Source organism: Arctopsyche grandis, chromosome 11 (genome assembly GCF_051622035.1).
Source record: "Arctopsyche grandis isolate Sample6627 chromosome 11, ASM5162203v2, whole genome shotgun sequence".
Taxonomy (NCBI): domain Eukaryota; kingdom Metazoa; phylum Arthropoda; class Insecta; order Trichoptera; family Hydropsychidae; genus Arctopsyche; species Arctopsyche grandis.
In genome coordinates, this window is record NC_135365.1 from 495,598 (window position 1) to 522,197 (window position 26,600).

General features: G+C 34.4%; 1 protein-coding gene across 1 annotated transcript in view; it reads left to right on the top strand.

Moving 5' to 3' along the window:
* The window catches only part of LOC143919074 (semaphorin-2A-like), a 401,435-nt gene that overhangs the window by 318,840 nt on the left and 55,995 nt on the right, over nt 1-26,600 (top strand). Inside the window, exon 2 of the mRNA XM_077441259.1 lies at nt 4,780-4,876. Coding sequence (XP_077297385.1) covers nt 4,780-4,876 — 97 coding nt within the window. The remainder of the gene's footprint in view (nt 1-4,779; nt 4,877-26,600) is intronic.

A 26,600-nucleotide genomic window follows, 5' to 3' on the forward strand; every position in this document is an offset into this window, starting at 1 on the left:
ATGAGGGCACATCGTGGTTATTTAATTAATAGTTAGTTCCAATGGCTACAAGTTGCACTAACCGACCCCCTGACTACGATGGACTTCGCATAATTCCATTACTAAGTAACCCCTCCACTCACCTACCCCCCATGCGGATGTGACCGACTGAAAATTTCACTATCGCTAAGTGCGAAATATGTGCCAGAATTTACATTTTATACGAGCCGTACGTTAAATATTTAGGTTTGGCTTTGTTTGGATAGTACTTACTATGTACATACATACCTACATACATAGGTGCCTATGTATGCATTTTCCGGACGATCGTATTAATCCCTGTTTTGTTGCGGAAAATGTAAAGCTTTCCACGATAATCCTCAAATTGTGAAGGCTATTCTTTCATAATCTATGCATTTAAAAGTTATTTTCAGAAGATCATTATCCCACTCACTATAAAACGACAAAATAACCCACGGCTGAATAACCCCGATGGAATAGTCCATGATAAAATGGCCCCGAATTTTTTTTTTTCGTTTTAGGCTATATTTAAATAGTAAATACTTTTGCTACGACCTTTGACCGTGGGACTGCATATCTGGTTCGTTATTATAACAATAGGTAAACAAACATGTCGAGGAAGTTGCATTAAGCGACCTGCCCTTTATAAGCAGGTCTCCAGGCTTAAGTGCAGTCGGCTATCAATGAAGACCTCCGAATTGACTTAGTGGTCGGTAACGGCATTCGGTCACTTCCCGCTAGAGTTCTCAGAACTGACAGCGCCAAAGCGTGATGCTGAGACCGTGGGACTGCGTATCTGGTACGTGACTGTAACAATAAGTAAACAAAAGCGTCGAGTAAGATGCGGTGAACGACCTGCCATTTATAAGCAGGCACTTGGGTACTCAAGGCATTCTGGACGGAGCACTGGCTGTGCGTGGATCTCCTTAATCACCCAATAAATGTTGTGAAGTGACTTTGGCTTTTTATTTGGATCTTCTACCCACCCCTACGCAACAATAGTTAACAAAACTATAATTAGTAACCCTAAAATAATATAATATAATTCCAAACATTGCATTTTATTAAACCTACATATGTAATGACGTCATCTTCCACAGAGGTATCCATTAACACCCCTTAAGAAAGCACCAATGGTTTTAGCACTTCTAATGTTCTCAGTAAGGGCATTGTATATTTGAACACCTCTGTGGAAAACACCTGCAGTTTTTGCTTTCTAAACTCTACCTATAATTTATTTATTCCTATTTCTAGTTTTATAATTATGTATATATCTATTCCTAGCTATGTAATTATTAAAATATTTGGGTAATAGATTCTTATCTCGCTTATATACAAATTTCAAAGTGCTTGATTTAAGACTATTTCTAACATCCAACCATTTCAATTCATCTAACATACTTGTAACATTCTTACGTTTCCTCACATTCAAAATTGCACGCATTGCTCTATTCTGCACCTTCTGCAATTTATCAATGCACAATCCACTAAATAGATTGAGCACTGTAGCGCAATATTTCAATATTTATACAAACGCGAAAATTTTCAATAGCTTTGGTAAATCATGCAAAATCATTAAACCAATAAACTATCTTTTTGATATACATTTTATTTTATATTATTTCGCATGGATATATACCAAGAAGACCTAGCAGGTAGACCAAAATGCGCCTTCTTAGACAAATAATTTAGACTTGTACATACATTTTTACATATTGAAAGTAAATCAAATTCAGATATGAAGCAGCGAAATGCAAGGCGATGCGGGGTATATCCTCAATATATCCAATATGGCGATTAACGCCATAGTTCTTTATCAACGCTAAATAAAATAAAATTATATCGCGCGCTCATATTACCATTATTAACATATGCTTCACCTGTATGGAATAACGCCTCGAATACTAACCTTTCCAAGCTCCAAGTAATACAAAATAAATCCCTTAAAATAATTTATAATACACCCATATATACTAACCTGAAAAAACTGCATGCTATATATAATATTCCGTTTGTTACAGACATTACTAACAAACTAACCAGTAGATTCTATGAAAGAATCACTAATAACCATACTAACACACTTGTGAAGAGTCTCGGTGATTACAACAAAATGTCTATACCCTTCAGGTATAAACACAGATTACCTAAACACAATCTGCTTTAGGTCATCGACTTTAGAGAGTCTTTAATTAATGTTATGTATTAGATGTATTATGAACATTTATAAGGATTGTAAATATGTTTTTGAGCTCTTTTTCCTATTATGACTTAGATTAACATTAGAATAATATAATACTGTGATTACTAACCAAATTAAATTAAAATTGTAAAATAGAAAATGATCAGTAGATCAGTAGCTATTAAAATAGATATAAGATGTATTGTGAACATAATTTCGTAATAATAAAAAGCATTTCAAAGCAAAGCAAAAAAAATTCAGATATTTGTGACAGCGGGTAGGATGAATTTTGCCAATTTGATGGAGGAACCGTTTCAACAATGAAATCAGATAATTTGGCAAACTCTGATATGAAACGATCGACTTGTAGTCACAAATATCCAAGTCTGATCAGCAGTATTAAATATTAGCATGGGATTGAACCCGGTAACCTCTCGGTACTAAACATAATAAACGCAGCCACTGATCCATACTGTTGGCTGGCTATTATATAATACATAAAACATATTGAAGACGAAGGATTTTTACTCTTTAGATGTCATCAATTTTTCACGTCGGAAAATCCCTTTCCCCTTACCTATTAGCTGGAGATGTGTCTCCCATCATTTCCACGGGATATATCTAGTTTGCAAGAAAAGTTGAGTGTGTCTTCCCAGCTGAGGGTCACACAAGATGGGGTTTGGATGGTAGGGGACAAGGAGAGGGTGGTTTTTGTGAGGGCGTGCATTCGTGATGAGATTAATGTTCCTCCACGAGTTTATCGATTGGCACCAGATCCGACCTGGCACCGGCCCTCATTAAAATGTCGTTTCGCATTCTTGATTTTACGACCGTTTAATTGTATTTAACCGAAACGTATCATTATGTTTATTGTTGTCGTTTGGTATATGTACTAGGAATAGTTCCAGCTTTCAAACTAATCCTCCTATTTTATTCATATAAATACGCTGACTTAAATAATAAATAAATCATCTGTAAGAAGATTTCATGCACCTAATTGTTTCTGTGAACTTTGGCCTTAATTAACAGTATTAGTGTTGATTGTGAGCTTTTTATTATCTCAGTAGTTGCAGATAGAAACTTTGCTAGAATCATAAATGAAGCTGTCTAAAATCATATTCAGTAGTAGCTAAAGTTGAGACTTTCAAAGTTTTTCACAATAAATTCGAAGCTTGACACGGACTCAAAATCACAATTATATTTCATTTAAGTAGTCTTTTCAATAGGAAAACTCTCAATATCGATTCCTACTTTTCGAAAAACTTAAATACACGGTTTATACTGATCAGTACGTTTTACTTTAACAAAACGAATTGAGTATTTTTCTTCCTGCTGCAAACAGTCGTGAAATGAAATACATATATAATATTATATTGTAAATTTATTTCTAAAATATATATTATATATAGATTACACTGGATAAATTTAAGATCAAAATCACCTTCTGAATAAGGCTGAAACTTATCTGAATTGACAAGATTATCCTAGAATTTGAAATAAAAAGCACTTTTCCATGGTATTTTTATTAAAATTGTGTTAACTTTTATAAAATATGGGCCGTTATATATGAAAGTATCGAAAGATCAATTTTTCAGTTCCAAAAACACTACTTTTTATTAGACTTATATATATTTTATTCACAAATTGCTATCACTTATTTTAATCTGACATGTTCAGAATCTCAAAAAAGTAGAATAAACGTATTGCAGGCCACCAGAATTTTTAAATATTGTTAAACGCAAAACATTATATTTAATTTATTGTGAAATATGTCATGAATTGAAGAAAGGTGGACTTATGCCACTTTCAAATATAACTGGTCATATATATAAAAAAAAGAGAATGATTGTGATATATTTAGCAATGCATTTAAAATATTTCTCGAAATTAAGAAAAGTGAACTTTCAAATATAATGCCTCATATGTTGATTTGAAAAATTCAAATTTTATTTACTCAATTACTAATACTATTGGACAAAAAATGTGAAAAAGCTTGACTCACATTATACAATAATGTAATTCATTTTATATTTGTATAGAAAATGTGGCTAAACATAAAAAAGGGTTTGAATTTCAATCAGCCACATGTTATAAAATCTAATTTAAAGGTTTATTAACTTGTATATTTTTGAAATCTCTACATCCTCACTGATCAAAATACGTATGTATATTTTAATCCGGAATGAATATTAAATCTACAATTGCAGCATTGAAACAGTCAATCTTCTGTCAAAGTGAACTATGTAGCTAACAATCAATATTCTCAAATGGGTTCACAATGCCTATCTAAAATTGTGAAATAACACACATATAAGAATTAAGTTAGTCATTACATTATAATTAAACTTACTACAGATACATATTGTACTTAACATTTTACAATAGCTTAACACCTATCGTCGGATCACTTGCCACAGCATCCCTGCGTAATACATATGTACATATATAATATATCTGAAGAATACCCATCAAAAATTTATTAGGGTCAGATTGCTACCTTCGGGTCAAATTGATGGAACGACGAAAGATTTAAGCGTATCATGGCAACATACATAGACATAGAAACACCTAAAAATTTAACTATTCATCGTTTTCAGATCACGTCCGGGAATTTTCATGCGGCGATCCCGAGAAAAGATACTACAGGACCATGTACGTGGACGTGGAACGAGACACGCTATATCTTGGGGCGATGTAAGTATCGTTTAATTTTTATACAAATTTACATACGTATGTATTTCGGTTCGTATACACACATATGTATATGGATCATATGTTTTCGTTTATCCAATCCCGGCTTGTTTGGCCGCTCTCCAATGATCGTTCAGTACAATTGTTTTCGCATGAATGCTCCGACCATCTGGACTAAATATATGTATACATATGTAAAATCATATATTTACTGAGTCGTGTTTTACATAAACACGTGAAATACGGATCCTTACCGATAAATGTACATATGTATGCGTAATGCGTATTTAGATGTGACGGCAAATCCTTTGCCAATTCACAGTCTTCCACTAATCGATTAGGAATTCCTTTGATGGTGTTTATTTTGTGGAAATTTGTCGACCGAATCGAAATGAAGGTTTGAATTAGGGTTAAAATTATCCGTTATTATATCAAACAATTTTGAAATTAATTGATAAGGAAATCAGAACGCGCCTCCATTCTATGTAACTCGTAACATATGTACTTCATGAATCCTTCTGACAACTTCTATGGAAGAATATCAACTTATTCCAATGATATGTACATACATATATACAACATTCATTTCTTCTAAAATAAAATAAGATGGCTGTTTTATCTGGGGCTATTGTGTATGCGGGGCTATTTCGACATGTCACACAATCAACGTCTATGAATTTGTAAAAGGATTGTAAATTACACCTCTTTCTTTCGATAAACGGTTTATTGCGCGAATACGGAATAGCTGTCACTCGAATTCACGTTAATACAATATTTGTACTAACTTTTGACTGACTGAAAACTGAGTTTTTGGGTGCCAGATATTTTAGTGACGTGCGCGAGATCGCTTTTTGGGGAATAATCACCGAACCCTTTCTTTCATACTCTGAGTCGATTAATGTTGTTAACTGTTTTATTTTAAGTTATTGTGTATGCTGGGCTATTTCGACATGTCACACACTCAACGTCTATGAATTTATAAAAATATGTCAAAAATGAACTCGAATTAGTTTGATTTACACCTCTAATTATACCTCTTTCTTTCATTCTCTCTGAGACGATTAATGATGTTAACTGTTTTACCTGAAGTGATTGTGTATATGGGGCTATTTCGACATATCACACACTCAACTTCTTTGAATTTGTAAAAATATATCAAAAATTATCTGGAATAAGTTCGATTTATTCTAATTACACTTCTTTCTTTCATACTCTCTGAGAATATAAATGATGTTACCTGCTTTATCTGAAGTTATTGTGTATGCGGGGCTATTTCTACATGTCACACACTCAACGTCTATGAATTTGTAAAAAAATGACAAAAAATATCTGGAATTAGTTCGATTTATTCTAATTACAACTCTTTCTTTCAAACTTTCATATAATATTATATATAAAAGGGCTATATTTCTTTTGTACTATGTATGAATTTTCTTTTGCGGAAGCTATTTTAGTGGCTTAACAGAACTCTCCAATGCATTATTAGGACTTGCATTTAAATCTGAATCACATATTTATATAAAAAAATTCGGGTGTGACCAACCCATGACTTTATCTATGTATTTGAGGAATATAAGACGGTTACAAAACAAAATTTGATATTGAACTAATAACTATGATAGCGATACAAATTGAGCGCAAATATATGAAAATTAAATATCAAGAGGATAAAAATAATTTAAAAGGTCAAAATAAAATAATGAAATATTGTTTTAAAAAAAAATACTACTTGCGGTTTACGAATTCTGACCAAAACGTTACCAAATCTAAGTTAGTACATAAAGAATACAAATATAATTTTTCAGCTTAATACGTTGAGGGGTGTGGACAGGATCTAGGCGACAACATTTTTGACCTTTCTAAGAGGAGAAAATCCCACTTCCGGTTCATTAAATTTGGTGATTTTATTTTTTATTTTCATCACATTGATAGAAGAATTATACTTAATGTTTTTCGTGAAGATCACACATGTATAAGGGGCCGAAAAAAATAGTGGAAGAAAAATCGAACAAGAGTAAACTGCCACTTCCGGTTGAGGGATGCTTACTTAATTTTATACATAACTTGGTATTACGCTTAAACTTCTAGATATGAAATTTAAGTTCAATAAACCAAAAGGTTTCTGAGAAAAATAAAACCTCGATTCTCTACTCGATCCTCGAGTAAAAGTACTACTTCCGGTTCAGATAAAAATATTAAAAAATATAAGGTTATAAAAATTATTATTTTTATTACATGTAAAAAAGTTTTAATCCGATTAAGTTAGCGGTTTGGGAGATAATCGTATTCAAAAACTTTAAAAAAAGAGGACACCTATAAGGGGAGGTACCATTTCCGGTCAACTTAAAAATTTGAAAAAAATTTACGTCGTGTCGATAAGAATTTCAGTGACCGATATCAAATTTCGGTTCGATAAGACTAACGGTGTTCAAAAAATCCCCAAAATACACGGACACACAGACACACACACATTTTTTCTAGATCATGAAAACGTGATCAGTAATCGATTCTGAGTTCGAATCAGTCAAAATCTCGAGTTAGAACTTTCGCATGATCACAAAACTTCATCTATTGTTACTACGTACATAGATAAAGTAAAAATCAACGAATGCAAACGGGATTCCAATTAGTAAGATAAAATTTGTTGGCTTATCGCGTATACTTTTTGAGGTTAATATCAAAGCTTGTCAAATAATAAATAAATTGATCAGAATTTTAACCCTCTTGGTTAATAGTAGCACATTATTCATTAGGTAATAATCTATAAGTTGGTATATAAAAGTTGCCATAGGTCACATGTTTATTCATCCCAACAGTAACTACGTACATACATATGTATGAGTATTCAGTCAACATGACTATATTACGTCCACTGCTTACTTCAAGTCTTCAAGTGCAACTTGGAGCATTCTCATAGTTCGCTTATCTGAAGTGGTGCATAATTTTACGATATTGCATCCCACGACAGTCGGGGTGGATCTGCATCATCCTGTGGGTACATCCGAACCGGACGAACCATCAAGAGCAGACGCTTCCCCGGCGTGATTGATTGATGTATGCGTTTATAATGGAGGAAAGTGGGCAAGTATTTAAATTAGACGGTAGCAGGGGGCACCATTACTCATGTGATAGGCTCGGCGCGTAATTAACAGCCGAGCACCATATGGCACCTGACGTGGGGCCTGCAATCAGATCTGACTGATCTGACTGACTTGGGAAACCCATGTGTGCGTATACTTGGATTTGATTAACGCTCCTCGGACACGGAACATCACGAAATTTATTTAGAACACAATGCATGTACTTTAGCAGTCGCTTTCATACTTGAAGATCACGGGCCTTTGTGGGGTACATCAAGGATCTAATATAGGACATTTTTTCGTAAGATTTGACAGGAGCTATGTTGATTTTCTTACTTATTTTTTATTCAATCATTTGATATTACCAACGTCTTCTAGGTTACTTTACTGATATTTCTGCTCATTTTATTAGGAATTGGATCTTTTTTTTTTTTTGGCAACTTTTCTTGGAGATTTCAAATAATCTGTTTCATCCTCCTCTATTTTTTAATTGAATTTTCTCTATTTATATATATTTCGTTACTACAATCCACCTTAGCAAAGGCCTTCCTTATTGATCTGTGAGTATCTTCTATTACTACCTGAACCTGTTCCAACTAGATATGCGCAGTTTATAAGCTTAACCTATATTCATATATACACAAGTACCTACCTAATCACTTCTATATAGATTATTACTACGTAATTTCAGACTAGTATTTATATTTGTTTAACTTCCAACACTTTTCTAAACAATTTTTTTTCTTGACTGAAGTCATTACTACCATCTAATAAGTCGAGGGTCAGTTTCAATTATATCCAAAATTATTCTTCTCTTCTCTTTGGTAAGCGTTATCTAGTTAGATACATACACCTGGAATCTTCACATTGTTAATAATACTATTGCATAGGGGTGTGTAGGAAGGCCCACACGGAACCACTGCTAGAATAATCTGATAATCTGAACCAGAATAATCTGATCTACTTAAGGTCTGGTTGCCCAGCTCAGCTTCCCCCATCCATTAATGTGTCTATTATCTAGGCACGCAAAGGTCTACCATGGTGAGTCTATTGCTGACGGACGCACTCGCCCAAGTTTGTGAGAACTCCAGCTTATCCTTTGTTAGCCTAATCCGGGGTATATATTATTCCGTTAGCCTAATCCGGGGTATATATTGTTCACCCACGAATGCACTTCGACAGTGGATACTCTCTCTCATGTTTCCACGTTGCAGTACTTTCCAACCACTAAAGCTTAAGTTTTCTTATTGATCTTTGAATCTAATGGCTTCATATGAAATCAGTCGACATGATGAAAACAACTGTATTTCACGAACAGTCTATAATAAAAATGTATCCAATAGCTCCTTTCCTTCAAGTATGAAAAATCACGTACAGGAATCTAAGCCTGTGAGATACATACATATATGAACATATGTATATCTATAAATGAAAGAGCCATTATAAATTATTTAGGTTATAGGTGGAGATATCAAGAGTTATAGTGTTTTATCAAAGCATGTACCAAGGCTTGGCAAGTTTTAAGTATAATTGATCGACCAAATAAAATTTGAGAAAGAGCATATCAAAGCCAACACTCCTTCCGGGTTAAAATTGATCTCACCGAAATTTCCCGATAAAAATTCCGAATTTCCAGATATTTTATTTTTTTATACGTAATATTCGGGTGCATACGTTGGAATTTGTGTTTTATGCAAATATTATAGGTATCCCAGTACGTTTCGTGCACGCTTGGCCCGCATAGTAGTCCCGGCGATCGTATTTGCTAATTTGAGGTATATTATTATATACCGACCGGTATATATTGTAGTTTGTAGTAAGTAGAAGCCAAATATTCAACGTAAATATTTTACGATCCAATCACGTGCGACCGACACATTATCAACCTCGACGCTGGTTGTTCGAAAGCCAAAGTTTCTTGGTTCAAGTAGTAGAAGTACTTGTATTCAGATCGAGCTGCACTCACTGTGTGTGTTGGGATTTGAGTTCGTTTTAAGCCGTTTGCCTTTGAAGGAGTTAATATGAATACCAATTATCATACACATACATAAGTACCTGTAAATAATATGTTTTGGGTTAATGGGTATGATAATTTGTATACACGTTTACATTTTCTATTCATGGTTTGAATTTTAATCGTAAGTGGAGAAAAATTTATATGTAAATTTGCTACCATCTTGATTCTAATTTATAATATAATATAATGTATACGTATGTGGAAAACAATTAGGAATCTGGCGAGACATAATATGCAATTATCATTACTTAAATATGTGCCTTAAAACAACTATAATCATCAGTCTTTTTCAACTTTGATCATTTTCTAGTTGTCTTTTTCCTGTTTTCGAATACAATTTAAACATCTTCGCGAATTGTATTCATATTTAAAATGGCCCCAAAATCTCATTTTGTCCATAAATTCAATAGCGTACACACAATATACAAAAAATCATATTTAAAAAGTTAATAAGTGTATACAAGCCTTAGTATTACAAATTAAAATAAAATATAATAATTTTCAAAAAGGAAGGGTTCGACTATACATATATAAATAATATGAAGTCCAAAAACCTCATCACAAAATAGCCCAAAAAAAAAAGGTCTAACTAAATTGCCCTGGATTAATAGCATTAATAGCCCCGTCTAAATAGCCCCCTACTAAATAGCCCCAATAACATATATTCAGCAGCATTTCTCGGTTGTTGCCTTGTTACTAAGCACCGAGATGTTACCGGGTTCGATCCCGTGAGCTGGCAGTGATTGAAAAGAATTTATTTTGAGTATAATCTTTAATGCTGCTGGTCAGACAGGAAACGGCAAAAACGGGAATGAGTGGCATTACAACGCAATAATTTCAAATGTTTTCGCGTCGCGACCTGCGTTGTTAAGGTTAAATAAACAAACAATTTCAAATGTGTTCACTGCCTGAATTTTTCCGACAAATGGGAACGGGAACGGGAACGAGAATTTTTTTCGATTCAAAGGATTCGAAGTCCCCGGAGGCGAAGGCGCCGAGGGCGCAGGCACCTCCAGGGATGAAGGCGCTGGGGGCACAGCCACCAGGGGCGAATCCCTACGGGGCGCAGGCGCCACCGGGGGCGAAGCACTAGGGGGCGCAGGCGCCACCGGGGGCACAGCCGCTGAGGGCAAAGGCCTATGGATCAAAGCCTCTGGGGTCGAAGGCTCCGGGGGGCGCAGGCTCCGGGGGGCACCGGGGGTGAAGGTGCCGAAGATACCGAGCGGGGTCGCTTCTGTCAGAGAAGCTGAGTCCCAGTGTAGCCACCCTACATAAAGACCGGTGTGGCGATCCTCAAGACCGTTGGCTCGGCAAGCCTCCACAGTACATATGTATATGTATGTTCGTGACAGTCAATTTAATAAAAAAACAAATGAGTATTCAAATAAATTTATATAAAATAAAACTATTCAAATAAATTTAATAAAATGTTTACTATTAGATTAGTCATGTTTAAGCGGTTTATATTACAAATACCGAGCGAAGCCGGGTAAAGGTCTGTTCATACTTAACAGCACTGCACGGCTTCAGCACTGCATGACTCCGTTTCAAATATGTCATTAAATTACATTTCTATTCATATCTACCTACACGTTGCGGTCACGTCACGTTTACAGCAATTTGGCCGAGTGCAAGGCAAAATCGGCTTACTTATACATTAGAGGCCATGACGATATGGCGCAATATTGCTTACGTCGTATTGTCGAGTACTTGCAATATTAATGCATACACGTGCATTCGTAGCTACGCGTCAGAATACAAGTCAGCAAAATGTTTCGACGTTTATCGAACGAAAAATGATGTATAATCGCGCTGTTGTTGGAAGAATATTTCCATAAAAAATTTAAATTTTTTTTAAATATTTGCGCCAAAACCATGTCGAAAGATTGAACAGTTGTCAACTGTCACTATCGATAATTGGTCCAAAACAGCAAAGCGGCAGACTCATGGCACGTAATTCGCGTGTATATTTCCACGATGGCCAAAAAAACGGAAACGACACGTTGACGGATGTTGCTGTAAGGTATGAACAGGAAATGTCGGGTACTGCTGTAAGCCTGCCGTGGCGTAAACGTGACGGTTGGTATGAATATACGCATACAAAATGTACCAAAGAATACTTTTCGTACGGCCGGATACCTGCTGACTAGGTATGAACAGACCTTAATACAGCTAGTAAAGAATAAATGTAACAAAATAACATCTGAGCCGAATTATACATTACCTTATGGATTTTTTACCAAATTCTCGCCCGCGAGCCGCAGTTTGGTCACCCCCGATGCATGGTATAGGCTTCGTTGGAAATTTATCAAAAATCGGTCAACCGGAAATGCCAGTTTAGCTTTGTGTAATATTTTTTCCACTGTGAGTTTTACTGCAAAGGCAATTAACTGCACTATTGTTTGACGCAACGAGATTTTCCTCTCGTTTTATTGCACACATACATACATACATAAAATAAGCCAATGCATATGAGGTATATAATGCATACAACGATAGTGTGGTGCAACGATGAAACGATAGTGCGAAAAGAATGGTTGTCCAAACATGAAATTGAACCGCAGTAGAATGGCGCGAATAAACACATTAATTTGCAGCGACAGAGGTTGTTACGCGGTGGTACAGTTACAAAAGCAACAACAAACTGTGTCAAAGTTAAAACGGAGTGGTTACACAAAACGAGCACGACCAAACACCTACTTAACTTTTCCGACTCTCCGTACAATTTTGTTAGTCTTTTTCTCGACGATCGTTTTATTTTTACTTTTTCATTTCTCTCTTTTTCTTTTTTTTCTGCCGCTGTTTAAAGCTGTGACGATATTTTTTACGCTGTGACTTTTAGCATTCTACGCCTACATACATACGTTCGCTTTATATCATTTATAAATATATATGTATGTATTTTATTTTAACATATTGTTGCGTAGGGGTGTGTGGAGGATCCAAATAAAAGACCAAAGTCGCTTCACAGCATTTATTGGGTGATTAAGAAGATCCACGCACAGCCAGCCTTGGTATGACACAAGTACCTGCTTATAAAGGACAGGTCGCTCGGTGCATCTTCCTCGAAACGTTTGTTTACCTATTGTTATTATCACGTACCAGATATGCAGTCCCACGGTCTCGGCATGCAGTCCCACGCTTTAGCGCTGTCAGTTCTGAAAACTCTAGCGGGAAGTGACCAAATGCTGTTACCGACCACTAAGTCCATTCGAGTGGTCTCCATTATTAGCCGACAGTACTTAAACCTGGAGATAATCTTCGAAATCCAATTATAACGGTGGCTCCTTTTAGCATATGCTACAATATTAGCCACAAGGACATTACATAGTACTCTAACGCGTCACTGTGACCAGTCAACACAAATAAAGGTATATAAAACATCTGTGCTCGACGATATTTATAATTTACTAGCTGAACCCGCATACGTTTCAATGCCAGAATAAGGCATGCAATTCCCGTTCCCGTTTCAAGTGATGGTTGGAGCTCAACTAACGTCTCTTCAAAGCCGTGTTGCCATAAACTGGTAACGTGGCTACCAACGAACACATTTCCTTGACTTCACAATGGCGCTTCAAACTTTCACGTCGGTAAAATCGTAATTACGAATATTATTATTAAGAGGTTTTATCTCGTTTTTTTTTTCACAGTAATCTTCCCGGACATGCATACAACAAATCCTGAAAGTTCCATCGTTCCATCGTACAATAACGCATGCAATTCCCATTCCAGTAGCGTGGTCTAGTGGTGAATGTTGAATTATCTCGTACTTGATGTTACGAGTTTGATTCCCGCTAAGTCTCGCTATTGGCCAGACCTTGGTTTGTCAAGGTCGATCGTTTCTTATTAGAATTTGCCAATTTTTCTGATTTTCATTGAAACGATTCCTGTAAAAATTGGCGTTTCCTTCCCAATTTTCTGTTGCGAACCTTTAGTTATTGTTATATCTTAGGTTTCGCCATATTGCTCACACAGATGTCTCTGTGGTTGTTTATCGAATATAAAATTCGTATTGTTACATGAAAGTTATTTATCGTATTAATACGATATTTGTAATATCTGACGATAGATGTCAGATATTGTTTAGATTTACATGTATCTATGTAATAATTATGTTTACCAGGAAGGCGCATTTGGGGTTTACCTGTTAAGCCTTCCTGGTATATTTGTATATATGTATGTATGTAAAAAATATGTATGTAAAAAAATAAAAATAAAATAAAAAAAATCCCGTTTCTTGATGCGATTTGATAAGTGAATGTTTCAGTTTCAAATTAATACTCAATAATCAAATTAAATTATAGTAAAGTATAGGAACGCATACGTGACAGACAGACAAACATTGATTATTGCCAAAAACGAAAACGGAAACGGAATAAACGGGAATGAGTGGCATTGCAACGCAATAATTTCAAATGTTTTCGCTGCGTTTTGCGTTTTTCTGACAAATGGGAACGGGAACGAGAACGAGAACGGGAACGGGAACGGGAACAGGAACGGGAATGGGAACGGTTATTGTGACATTGCAACGCATCCCGGGTTCAGCTAGTATGTATGTAGGTACATAAAATTATATAAGGATGTAAAATCATTGCAAAAAACCATTGTATTGATAAATTTAATTATAAGAACTATTACCTAGGGAGAGTCAGGTATATAATATTCGAGAGACTGTAATTAGTGTTATGGGACTTAGGGTAACGTTCAATACAAAATAGGGCGAAGTTTTTTCACTCGCTTCTAATCTCATGGGAAATTAGATAGTAGCGATTATAATCTGATTTTATTCAAATACGTTTTTACATTATGTATATATTATACATATTTTAAAGCTTCGATTGAAAATTTAAACATTTCCAGTCTGTATGTAATTGAAAATTAAAACAACTGATGATGCACTAGACGTGCGTTTAACTTTATGTAAACTAGACAGCTATAATATATAAAATTTAATATATAAACGTAGAATGTTTCAATTGGGTGTTGTTGTGTTGTTGCTTCAGAGTGTTGGTGCTTTTATTTCTAATTGGATTCAACTCTATATTTCACAATTAAGGAATAATTTACTTAAGGATCAATTTATTTCCTAAATCACAGTTTTGCGTTCGCGCGCTTCGCCCCGGTGGGGATTCGCAGTCTTTTATGAATTTATGAACGATTCAGTTTTAACGTAAATTTAAATTTATATCCAGTGCTACTCGATTGAGTTGAAATTATTTTAATTATCGTAAATGTACATACATACATATATACATTGGCAATATTTGAGTATACATTTTTTAAACGATTATTGGACTCCTGTGCATTCATGGTTAAGACGCAAAGTTCAATTTACATAAAAAATTTTCATTAGATTCAATTGCCATTTTTATGTTCGCACGATAAAAAGTAAAATATTGCGTCTATTCAAATAATATACCGTGTGCTTTCGAGTAAAACTAACCGACTCAAATAAATGTGAAATCTTGTTACTTCGATCGTAGTATGCGAATATTTCACGACATATTTTGAGCATTGCTTCAATAAATTTCACATTTGAATACAAAATAAGTACGACTTTGTTCGTATAATATAAAAATACGAAGTATTTATATTACATTGTTTGACACCGTTCTATATTTTATACATCCACTGCTTGACTTTTCATTTTCAGAATTTTCTCTAAGTTATGCAGTTCGTTAAAGCATTATATTATTCCGTAATATAATTCACATTGAAACAGAGAGAAAATGAGAAGCATGTACCATTTATCTACTCGCAACATTATGCATTTATTATTAAGTACAGAATAAAGTACGAATTTCACAATGAAGCATACATACTTCATTGTGAAATTCTAATTCATCGTCGACACATTTAAAAGCTTAACTTGCGCAAAAGACACAGTAAGAATCGCACTTTTTGTCCAAAGCGTGTCTCCCAATGTATTCGTGCGCGAATCCTGTCTCCATGAGCACCTTGTATCATTTTTGGACAGAAATTAAAGAAAATATTACTCTTTCTAACACAGCTTGTTATTAACGAACTCATTAAAATTAAAATCTAAATATTGAGTCAGATTGGAGCAGAGACAGCTAGCTCGCCTTTCTACCACCCTTTGCAACCATTTAAACAGTGTTAAAACTACTTTTTTCACTCTCATTTATTCTCATCTCATATAAAATGATTAAATCAAGTATTTAATATTAATTTGTGGATTTTTTTAAATTTATACCAGGATGGCCTGACAGGTAACCCCAATGCGCCTTCCTAGCAAGAAACATTGTTCATTTCTAACAAGAATTATTCGTATTTTACAAGGTAAATACATATCAATTTACATCCACAGAGACATCTATGGTCATTTTTGTAAATTTGCAGCATTTTATACAATTCAACGAAATTCGAAATTTCTGAAAACTCGAGATTAGCGAGAAAAAGGGTAAGGTTACCGATTTTTCGGAACCGTTTCAATGAAAATCAGATAAATTGGAAAACTTTGATAGGAAACGATCAACCTGGAGTCACAAATCCAGCAGAAACCAGTGGGATTTGAGCCCATGACACACTTTTTTCAAAGCATTGTGTATATGCTAATCTCTAGTCTATTATTCTGGTTAACAGTATAATATGAAATAAATATTCCTGACTCTTCCTTTTCAAATCCAGTCTCCTCTACAAGAGTTTATGATTATCATCCTATCGATTTGTCTAACTTCTTCAACTATGAAATTCCACTTTTCCTCTTAGAAGTTTCCCCTCGTTGAAAATTTGCAAAATTCATTTCCACTTACATAAACATTCCTGCGGATTATTTTCAAATCAAAACTACGATTACCATCACATCGTCTTGAAGTCTTTTATCAAGAAATTCTATTATTTTTCCTTAAGATTTCTCTTCGACGTTAGTTTTTATTTCTTTCCCTTCATCACGTTCTCTGTAAATTCAAAAGATTGTATTAATCTTTATATACAATGTATATATGTATGTATGTACATACGTAGTAGTTTCCATTTCGCAAAAAAAAACCGGAAATATATAGCATCTGATATTCAGCATTCAAAGGTATAATTCTATCAATTCGAAAAGAATTAAATTTACTTACATATTTGGGAACATACAAGATAGTTCGTTATACCAACTTGGTATTCAAAGTTTTGCAGTAGATCGAGGTCAGGACTGACAAATCCAATTAACAAACCAATAGCAATTTTTCAATCTACTTTTTCTCCTCTACTAAGCATCTACATACTAAGCCCGCTTTAAAGGTCACGGAATTTGACCCTTAAAGCCCTCAACATGAGGCCACCCCCCCCCCCCCCAACGAATACAGTCCAAGAGACCCTTTCGTCGGAGAACGAGATGGTTGTTCATGAATATCGCACAAGAACAACCGCACATCACTGTTCTAATAAAAATACCACACTGTACATAACCAAGTACAAAATTAACAACAACGCATGAACACATAAAGCGCGCATGCGTTAGGAAACAATACCTGAAATGTGCCGTGCGAATGCACGCACACCTCAAGTAAACATCTACATATGTACATAATTCAATTCAAGAGCATTTTTTGCGCCATTTATCCCATAAGACTGGTCTTGTAAGATTTTTACCAACTTACAATGACGGACTCTCTTTTTTCAAGATGGCAAGTTTGTCTCAGCGCAGAAGGGTTTCTGATTTGGTACTTTTATACAAGACTGCTAATAGTATCCTTGACACATCTGTTTTGAACGAAATTAATTTTAACGTTAATGCCCGATTCACCAGATGTATAAATCTGTTATATACACCAATTTGTCATAACAACACTTCATTTAATAGTACAATCGCACGTATATTCCGTCTTTACGATAGTATGGATGATTGTCCCGACCCTTTTGCTGACTCTTTCAGTAACTTTAGGGCTAAGGTGAAGAAGCAAATCTGTGGTTAATTTGCTTCTTCACCTTTATTGTCATTCATTGTTTATTAATTTCGATATGTTTTTGTAATTTTTCTTTTTTTTGCTTTATATTACTATGTGGTGCTCACTGTACACGGAATATAACATTTTCATTAATATTTGTATATTTTTTGTCTCACTGTACTGCTTTATTTTTTATACTTAATTCTATATGTGTGCCAATTTAAATAAAATAAAAAAAAAATATTATTTTTACATAGATATACATATACCAGGAAGGCTTGACAGGAAGACCTCAATGTGCCTTCCTGGACAATTAATTACAAACAATGCAGCATTTATTATTACATAAGCTGAAGAACACGAAATAACAATTAATTAACTTCTATGGATTTAGATTTTGTACATATTTTTTACAAATTATACACACAATAAATACAGAAGATTTGTGACTACAGGAAACATGAGTTTTTTCCAATTTTGAGGAACTGTTTTAACAATGATCAGATAAAATTGGCAAACTCTAATAAGAAACGATCAATTTGGAATCACAAAAACCCCCAAATCTAACCAGCAGTATGGCGGATCGAACCCACTGATAACTTGGTGCTAAACATACCCACTACCATTAACCCATACTGCTGGCTTATATGTATTTCCAGAACGCCTTACAATAATTCAAGAGGATCTTAAACAGGGGAGTAGTCCGTGTAAAGTATGAACTCCGAACCGAAAGTGTATCAAACGAAAATTATGGTTTTATAAAGACTTAACGGACAAGAAATACGCTTTGCGCCCTCGCAACTCCCCAGAGGGTGCGAACACGTGTTGGAACCCTCCCACACCCCCAAAACCTCATTTTTATCTGCAGCATATCTCACTCGGGAGTTAGTGTCGGACAGTTGGGAAGAGATTCGTCATAGGAAGCCGACGGTTTCCGTTCCCGATCCTGAATCAATATTCCGCAGCATGTCGAAGCGGGAACATGATGGAGCATATTCGATATAAATTAGCCGCATTCTGCATCCGAGCCCCTCTCCTCTTCTGTGTGGGGGGGTTTTCTTGGGGGATGAAATGGGAAGAGGGATGTAAAACATTATCCGCCGCCATTTGTCATCATCGACATTATACCCGCGCCATATTAAAATCGCTAGCGACGCACGTATGCGTAATGGCGCGTCAAGTAATTCGATCGATCTTGAATGACGTGCTGGAACTAATGCCTCATACTGCTTGTTTTGATTATTTAGAGCGTTTTATTTTCTTGCGACGTGACTTGTCAAGTCCCTGGCATATGCTACGTATCCAGTTATTTCTCTTTTCAGTATGAGTTTTTAAAAATAAAATTAAATATTGAACAATATTGAGAGTAACCGTGTCGCATCGAATTGTGTACCTAATTTAATTGTTGTCATTCGAGGTGTAACCGTCACAACATTCATGATAGAAGTAGGTGTTCCAAAAAACCGCCCGAAAGAAATAGAGGTTTTCGCTGGTTTCAGAAAATTAAGTTTTAAATTTTTATATTATTTATTTTTTGCATATGTATATATGTACATATACCAGAAAGGTCTTACAGGTAACCCCAATGCGCTTTCCTGGCCAATTACAAACATTGCAGCTTTTTTTTGTTATACAAGTCGCCGAATTACGAGACACTGAAACATACATTTTATTATACATTAATCAATCTCAAATAGCGGTGACATAGTAGGTAGGAAAGATATTGAGCCAATTTTACCGGTAACCGTTTCAACAATGAAATCAGAGAAAATTGGCAAACTCTGATAAGAAACGATCGACCTGGAGTCACAAATATCCAGGTCTGACCAGCAACACTACAGATATACTCAGAAAATTTCTTTTCAATCGAGGTCAGCTCATGGGATCGAACCCGGTGCCTCTCGACGCTAAGCAGAGGCTTAACGACCGAGCTATGCTGCTGGCTTATATCGAAAAAAAAATGTAAATACATGTATTGTATTATTACAAATAATTAAATTTGTATTATATGTATATACATATTCTTTGTTTTATTGTTACAAATCAATATACACTTGCCATTACAGATTTGCTCCAATACGACGGGTGTACGTTAACGAAATACAGAATACATAAACAATCAGAAATCAGAAATACAGTAATACATACATATACAATCAGAATATATAGCATAAAGAAATAATAATCAAAGAGACATCTATGGATTATTTTTAGATTTTTTTTTGTATACAATTTTTATACATATAATAAATACGAAATTATAGAGATTTCTATAGAGATATCTATAGATTTCAGATTACTGTGTATAATTATTACAAATTATACACAGGCAGGTTTTGTGACGACTGGATTAGATCTAATACCCATTTTCAGGAACCGTTTCAGCAATGATCAGATAAAATTGGCAAACTCTGATAGAGAAACGATCGATTTGGAGTCACAAAACCCCCAAATCTAACCAGCAGTGGCGAGGACTCGAGGACCTTTGACCTCAGTGGTGCTAAATATATACGCTACCACTAAGTCAAACTGCTGGCTAGTTTGTAGTTTTTTTACATATACATATATGTAACAGCCGTAAAATGGCAGATCCTGAAAATGCACAAATAATTTAATGATTTAAATAAAAAATTAATGGATAACCCAAATTGCCGAAATTCTAAAAGGCCTTGTGTAGGTTATTGAAACTACTTTTAATGATATTTTCTTGGTTTATGAACTGGTCTTCATCCATTACTAAATCTCAAAGCCACCGCTAAGTGCGGTGCCTTTTTTGTTGTTCAAAGAAATATACGACTATTCCCTAAGTCTGTATATACACTTTTTTTTATCTTTAGTAGAAATTTTAAATTTATAATTGCTAGGAAACGAGATTCCGAGTTCAATGAAAATCAGAAAAATTGGCAAACTCTGATAAGAAACGATCGACTTGCAGTCAAAAAACCAAGATCTGGCCAGCAGTGGGACTCTTGTGAGACTCGAACCCATGACCAATCTGCTAGAAAGCATAATATGCTAACCACTTGTCCACACCGCTGATATAAATATTATAATATTGTAACGTACGCCGCGGATTAAGCGAATAGAATCCCAGAGACTGTGTGACCGTTCAAAGATTATCTGTAACGGATATCTGTTAACGGATTAACTAAATGCATACCGTGCGACTGGTATAAGTGGGTTTTAAGGATTAGCGACAAGCTAAGTGCATGAAACAATGATTGCACTTCTCATACCGTGGGAATACATATCCGAATACGTGACTATACAGTAGGTAAACAGATTAGACGTCCTGAGAGACCGTGAGACCGGTGTAAGTGGTTTTAGGGATTAGCGACAAGCTAAGTGCATGAAAGCTAAACAATGATTGCACTTCTCATACCGTGGGAATACATATCCGAATACGTGACTATACAGTAGGTAAACAGATTAGGCCTCCTGAGAGATCTACCCTTTATAAGGCGGTACGTAGGCGATATCAGGTCATTCTGGACGGAACACTGGCAATACGTGTATCTCCTGAATCATCAATAAATGCTGTGAAACGACTGTTGGCCTTTTACTTGGATCCTCCACCCACCCGTACGCAACAATATAACAGGTAGGTAGATAAAATCAAAATAAATTGCATCACAGAGAAATAATATACATTCATATGTATGTACATAGATGTCATTTATTTATTTTTGGAAAATTTACAATTTAATTAATTACAAATATAATTGTTAAAAGATAAACCATTTAAAAATTTTCGCATATATTTAAACTTCAATGAAATATTCCAAGACAAAAACATCGAGGCTATTCATTTTTTGAGCAGCATTTTCGAGGGGTGTAAGTATTTTGAAGCAAACTTTGTTTGATTTTTTTGTTTGTTCTGATTTTTGACTGGTTAAAACTGTTTATATGTTTACACCCACTATAGTTATCAGATCAAACTTCCAGCTTTACTTTCGCATTAAAACTTCAAATGGAAACATCAAAAGACTTGAAGACGCGATAGACAAGACTTTTTAAACAAACATATAAAACTAGTCAAAGGTGCTATTTTGAAGATAACCAACTCAAACTTGAATCGCATCTTTTACAATACCTATGGATATTTTCAATAATTTTGATCACACCCTCGTCTTATATAATATAATCTAACAGCAACTCGCATAGCTTGCTTTGTCGAAGGCCTCCTCCTCACCTTCTCCGGGGCTTCTCCTTAGGGAGCGTGAGCAATTAATCAGGTATTTACGCGTTCACGTACATACACCACACCACGATCCGATAACCGACGTTCAGCATTGTTGGGGTGGTGATGAAGCACTTTTGGAAACTGTTCGTCGCCGACTGGCACCGATTGTGACCCACGAGCTCAGCTCCAAGGGTCCTGACGACGAACACCAGCCGATGACACTGAACGGTCGTGACTAGACGGTTTTTTTCATTAAAAATTGATATCTTCAAATGAATGCTTCTAAAAGTCCTACTTCACACGCGTTTCGTCTCAATTTGAGCCCAGATTCCAAATGTGTACATGTAAGATTTAATAAACGAAGGAAGACAAAAAATGATCTTCCCTACCACGTGTCCCATCCGATGCATACATATTACATACGAGGCTCTTTATTATTATTTATTTATTAATTATTTTATAATAATAATAACGATAATATGACCAATGTGACCTGACAGGTTGCCCCCAAAGCGTCACACCAGTCTTAAAAAAAAAATAAAATAACAAAGAAAAGAACAATAAAAATCGTGTTGAATCTCATGAAGCTGACCAGTTCATCAACATGACAATTAAACAGGTCAAAATGTTCATCTATCACATCACAAGGAACCGGATAGCCCTTACAAGAGACGAGTTATTGAAAGCAGACGTTTTCGCAGGAATAGGTTGGAAAAGTAAATGATGACGCAAAGCTCTACCTCATTCAGGCGCCCAAAATTTAAATTCCAATAAAATCGAAGGGTTGTCAATTATTTCCTTTAATACTCCAAAGAGATATTTGAAAATGGCAATTATAAATTCGCAATCGATTCAGTATCTTTTTTAACAGTCTTCCGATTGTTTTGAAACTTTGCCATTTTGTGCGGTTTAGTCATCGTTGGAAATTTAAATCGTTTCTGATGGTTTGATGGTGAAAAATAATTGTAATAGACAGGTTTAAAAATGCTACAATTTTGACCATCCTGACGTTTACTGGTAAGTAGACTTATATATTTCCCTTTCCACCACCCTATCGTTTTGACAGACTTTAATTGTTTATATCTTTATATCATTTCATACTTACGCGGCGACCCAAGGCTTTAAGTAATATATTTAATTACATTAATTTAAGCCGGGATCATAATCTTGATTGAAATCCTAAACATCGTTGAATAAACTTTAAGAAACTTTATATTATAGTTCAAATAAAGATATTCCACTAAGACGGTTTTTTAGGGCGGATTTATAATTAAGATTAAAAATTTGAAACATAATTGTATATCTGAAATATTATTTATATCATTTATATATTATATTTATAGTTTATATTATCGTTCATTTTTTATTGATATATTGCTTGAATTTTCTTTTTATTTTATTTTATATTTATTTTTTATATTTTAGTACTTTTTATATATTTCTATATACAAACATATAAAAAACCTTGTTTTAAAAAACTTTTATTTTACTGCAGTTTTTTTAAGAAGTTTGAAGACAAAATTTTGATCACCAACCGTCGTATAACATGATAACCTCATATTATTATATAATCTATTACATTTACTGTGATTAAATGTAAATAAGATAGCAACTAAGCTTTGATCGATTGTCTAATTTTTAAATATCGCATAAAAAGCGTTAATTATATACGAGAGAACTTTTAATAAACGTCAACACTTTAATAACCCAAATTTATATGATAAAAATTACAGCGTTATAATTTATCAAGTCTAATTATTCGCTTTTAATGTCATATTTCATGTTATTAATTTCGTACGATTAATCAAAGGATATTTTAAGTACGGAATACTGACCTAATTATAATATAATAGAAATTCACTGACGTGTCAACTTTTTGCTTGAAGCTATAAATATTTTATCTTATTATTATATGCGGTTTATTTTATTTTGGGCTATTTCATGTTCGGTCTGCTTTGTCTAGGGCTATTTCACGTGTGTCGGGGCTATTGAAGAGTTTGCCTTTTTCTTGATACCATTTGAGGATAGAAGATATCATTTGATCCTCAACCATACGAAGAAAATTCACACGAAATATATAATGTATTATGATCACAAAGTCATGGAAAATATTTACCCAAAACGTACAGCAACGTCAAACAGTGTCGAGTTACTTACAACCTGTTCGCAACTACATAGAAAGCAAATTTGTTTGAAAGGTTTTACTTTGTAATTCGAGCACAAACTACATTCAATATTTACACGAGGCCAAATTTTAAACTTTAAGGTTCACCTCGCGGGAGTTTATTTACTTGCGCGAAATTTCCCATTTTCGCCAATACATACAGTATCATACTTCGGTTAATTAACGAGAGCTTTCTTTGTTTGAACGGTGGCTTACCCAATTTTTATCCGATCTTGGATAATTTTCTTGTTAATTCTACACCTTAATACATATGTATGTATGTACTATTAGCTTGGAATAATATTATCATTGATAATTGCAGTACAGTGAACGAGACAATCAATGACAATTTGCAATGCTGAGTGCATTTATGGTAAGCGATTGCACCGTGACTAAATTGATTTGCACTCAATTTGCAATAAATCTAACTGCGTATACTTTAATAATGCGCAAATTATAATTTTCAATGGATCAATTAATAGAACGTAAATTTTTCGTCGATTTTGAACGGTTCAATTCATAATTAAAAAAAATATTTAATAGGTCGTTTTTTAGCTTAATCAATCTCAATTTATTACGAAACCGGGAAGATTTCAATTAATGAAGATTTTTTGTTAAATTTCAACTGTATTTATGAAATCAATTTCATCAAGAAACGTGTGTGGGTTTATAAGGATTTTATTAGCATTAAAAGTAGTTAAAATTTATACTAAAATTTAAATTTGTTTATTTGTTTTTTTTATGTTATACTGTGTTTTTATTATATAAGAAAATTCTTCTTAATAATCAAAGTTCGAGATTAAATCTTAACTCTATTAACAACTTAACATATGCGGGTTGTTTTTAAAGGCCATTTCATGTTGAGCTATTTATTCTAGGGCTATTTTGTATTTGACTTTTTTTTATCCCCATTTTTGTTATCATTTTTTCTAACAAAATTTAATAATAGATCATTGATGCAAGGTTAATTGGTTCCAAATAGGTTGATCTGTATAACCATATCAGACTATATTTGTTTTAGGGGACGGGGTGGCCTCACGTTAAGTATTTTATGGGTCAACTTAACTGACCTCTGAAATGGCTTAAATAATAGGTCTGAATTACCTTGGGTTATTTTTGTTTATATATCGCTACATATCTATGGTTATACATATATTATTATTTGATCAAATTAGTTAATAATTTCAAAAGCAATTAAAATTAATATAAAAGAATTATATATAAAATATTTTATAGCATTATCTCGAAAAATTTAATTCCTATAAATTAAAAAAAAAATACATCGCCCAATCAAATAATCAAAATCAAATCTGGTCAAGTCATTTCGTCTGTAATCAGGGGGAGAAAATCAAATTTTTCAAATTGCGACAAGTGCTCCAACCCACGCACCGTTTTAATTTCCGGTTTGCACCCTTAATTATTGACCCCCCAACTAAATGTAAATATTAAACGAACATTTCGAGAAGTGCACAAAGCTCTCGAAAGGTCGGACAGTTAAAAGTGACACGGAGGAAGGAGGCGAAAGAAACGATCCTTGGGGATGTTGGATAATGTGACGAGCTCCCTGCCCCCCAACCCCCCCAGCGACCAGTGATAAATCATCATTAATTACGTTGTCAATTAATAAATTAATTTGAAGGGGGAGCATGGCTTTTAGCGCAGATCTCAGGTAATTAATGGATCCCGAAGGCTCTGCGGGAGGTGACGCTTCACACTTCCCACATGCCACCCCCTCCTCCCACTCCCCTTCCCGACATCCGATATTCTCCATTTTAATTAAATTCGTCTATGAAAAATAACCTCGTGAAAGCCGTCTAACCGCCCTCCCGACTCTAACTACAGCTTCCGCTTCGACAAATTTGTGGCAAACAGCCCAAAACCTTTATTTTCCTTATTGAATTCTTGTATACAGCGTTTAAATGCTCAACTGAAATCTTCGAATTTGTTATTATAACTCAATACTTTCCCCTTTTGTATACACGATACCGTGATTCGTCGAATAGCCCGAAATAGCCGCAGATACATAATAAATCCCCGACAAAAGCTGTTTGATCTATGTAGATAGATTTTATGTACATACAATATATGAAGACTTGTTGTAAATGTTTCCTGTTTCATCTTGATAGATCTGTTTTGTTCAAAAGAACTTAATTAAATTAATTAAAAAATGTATTCGATTAATTGTGGTTATGACACATCAAAATTTTGTTATTTCATTTAATTAACCTATGCTTCACCTGTATGGAATAACTTCTCGAATACTAAACTTTCCAAGCTCCAAATAATACAAAATAAATCCGTAAAAATAATTTATAACACACCCATATATATGTACTAACATGAAAAAACTGCATGCCATACATAATATTCCGTTAGTTACAGACATTA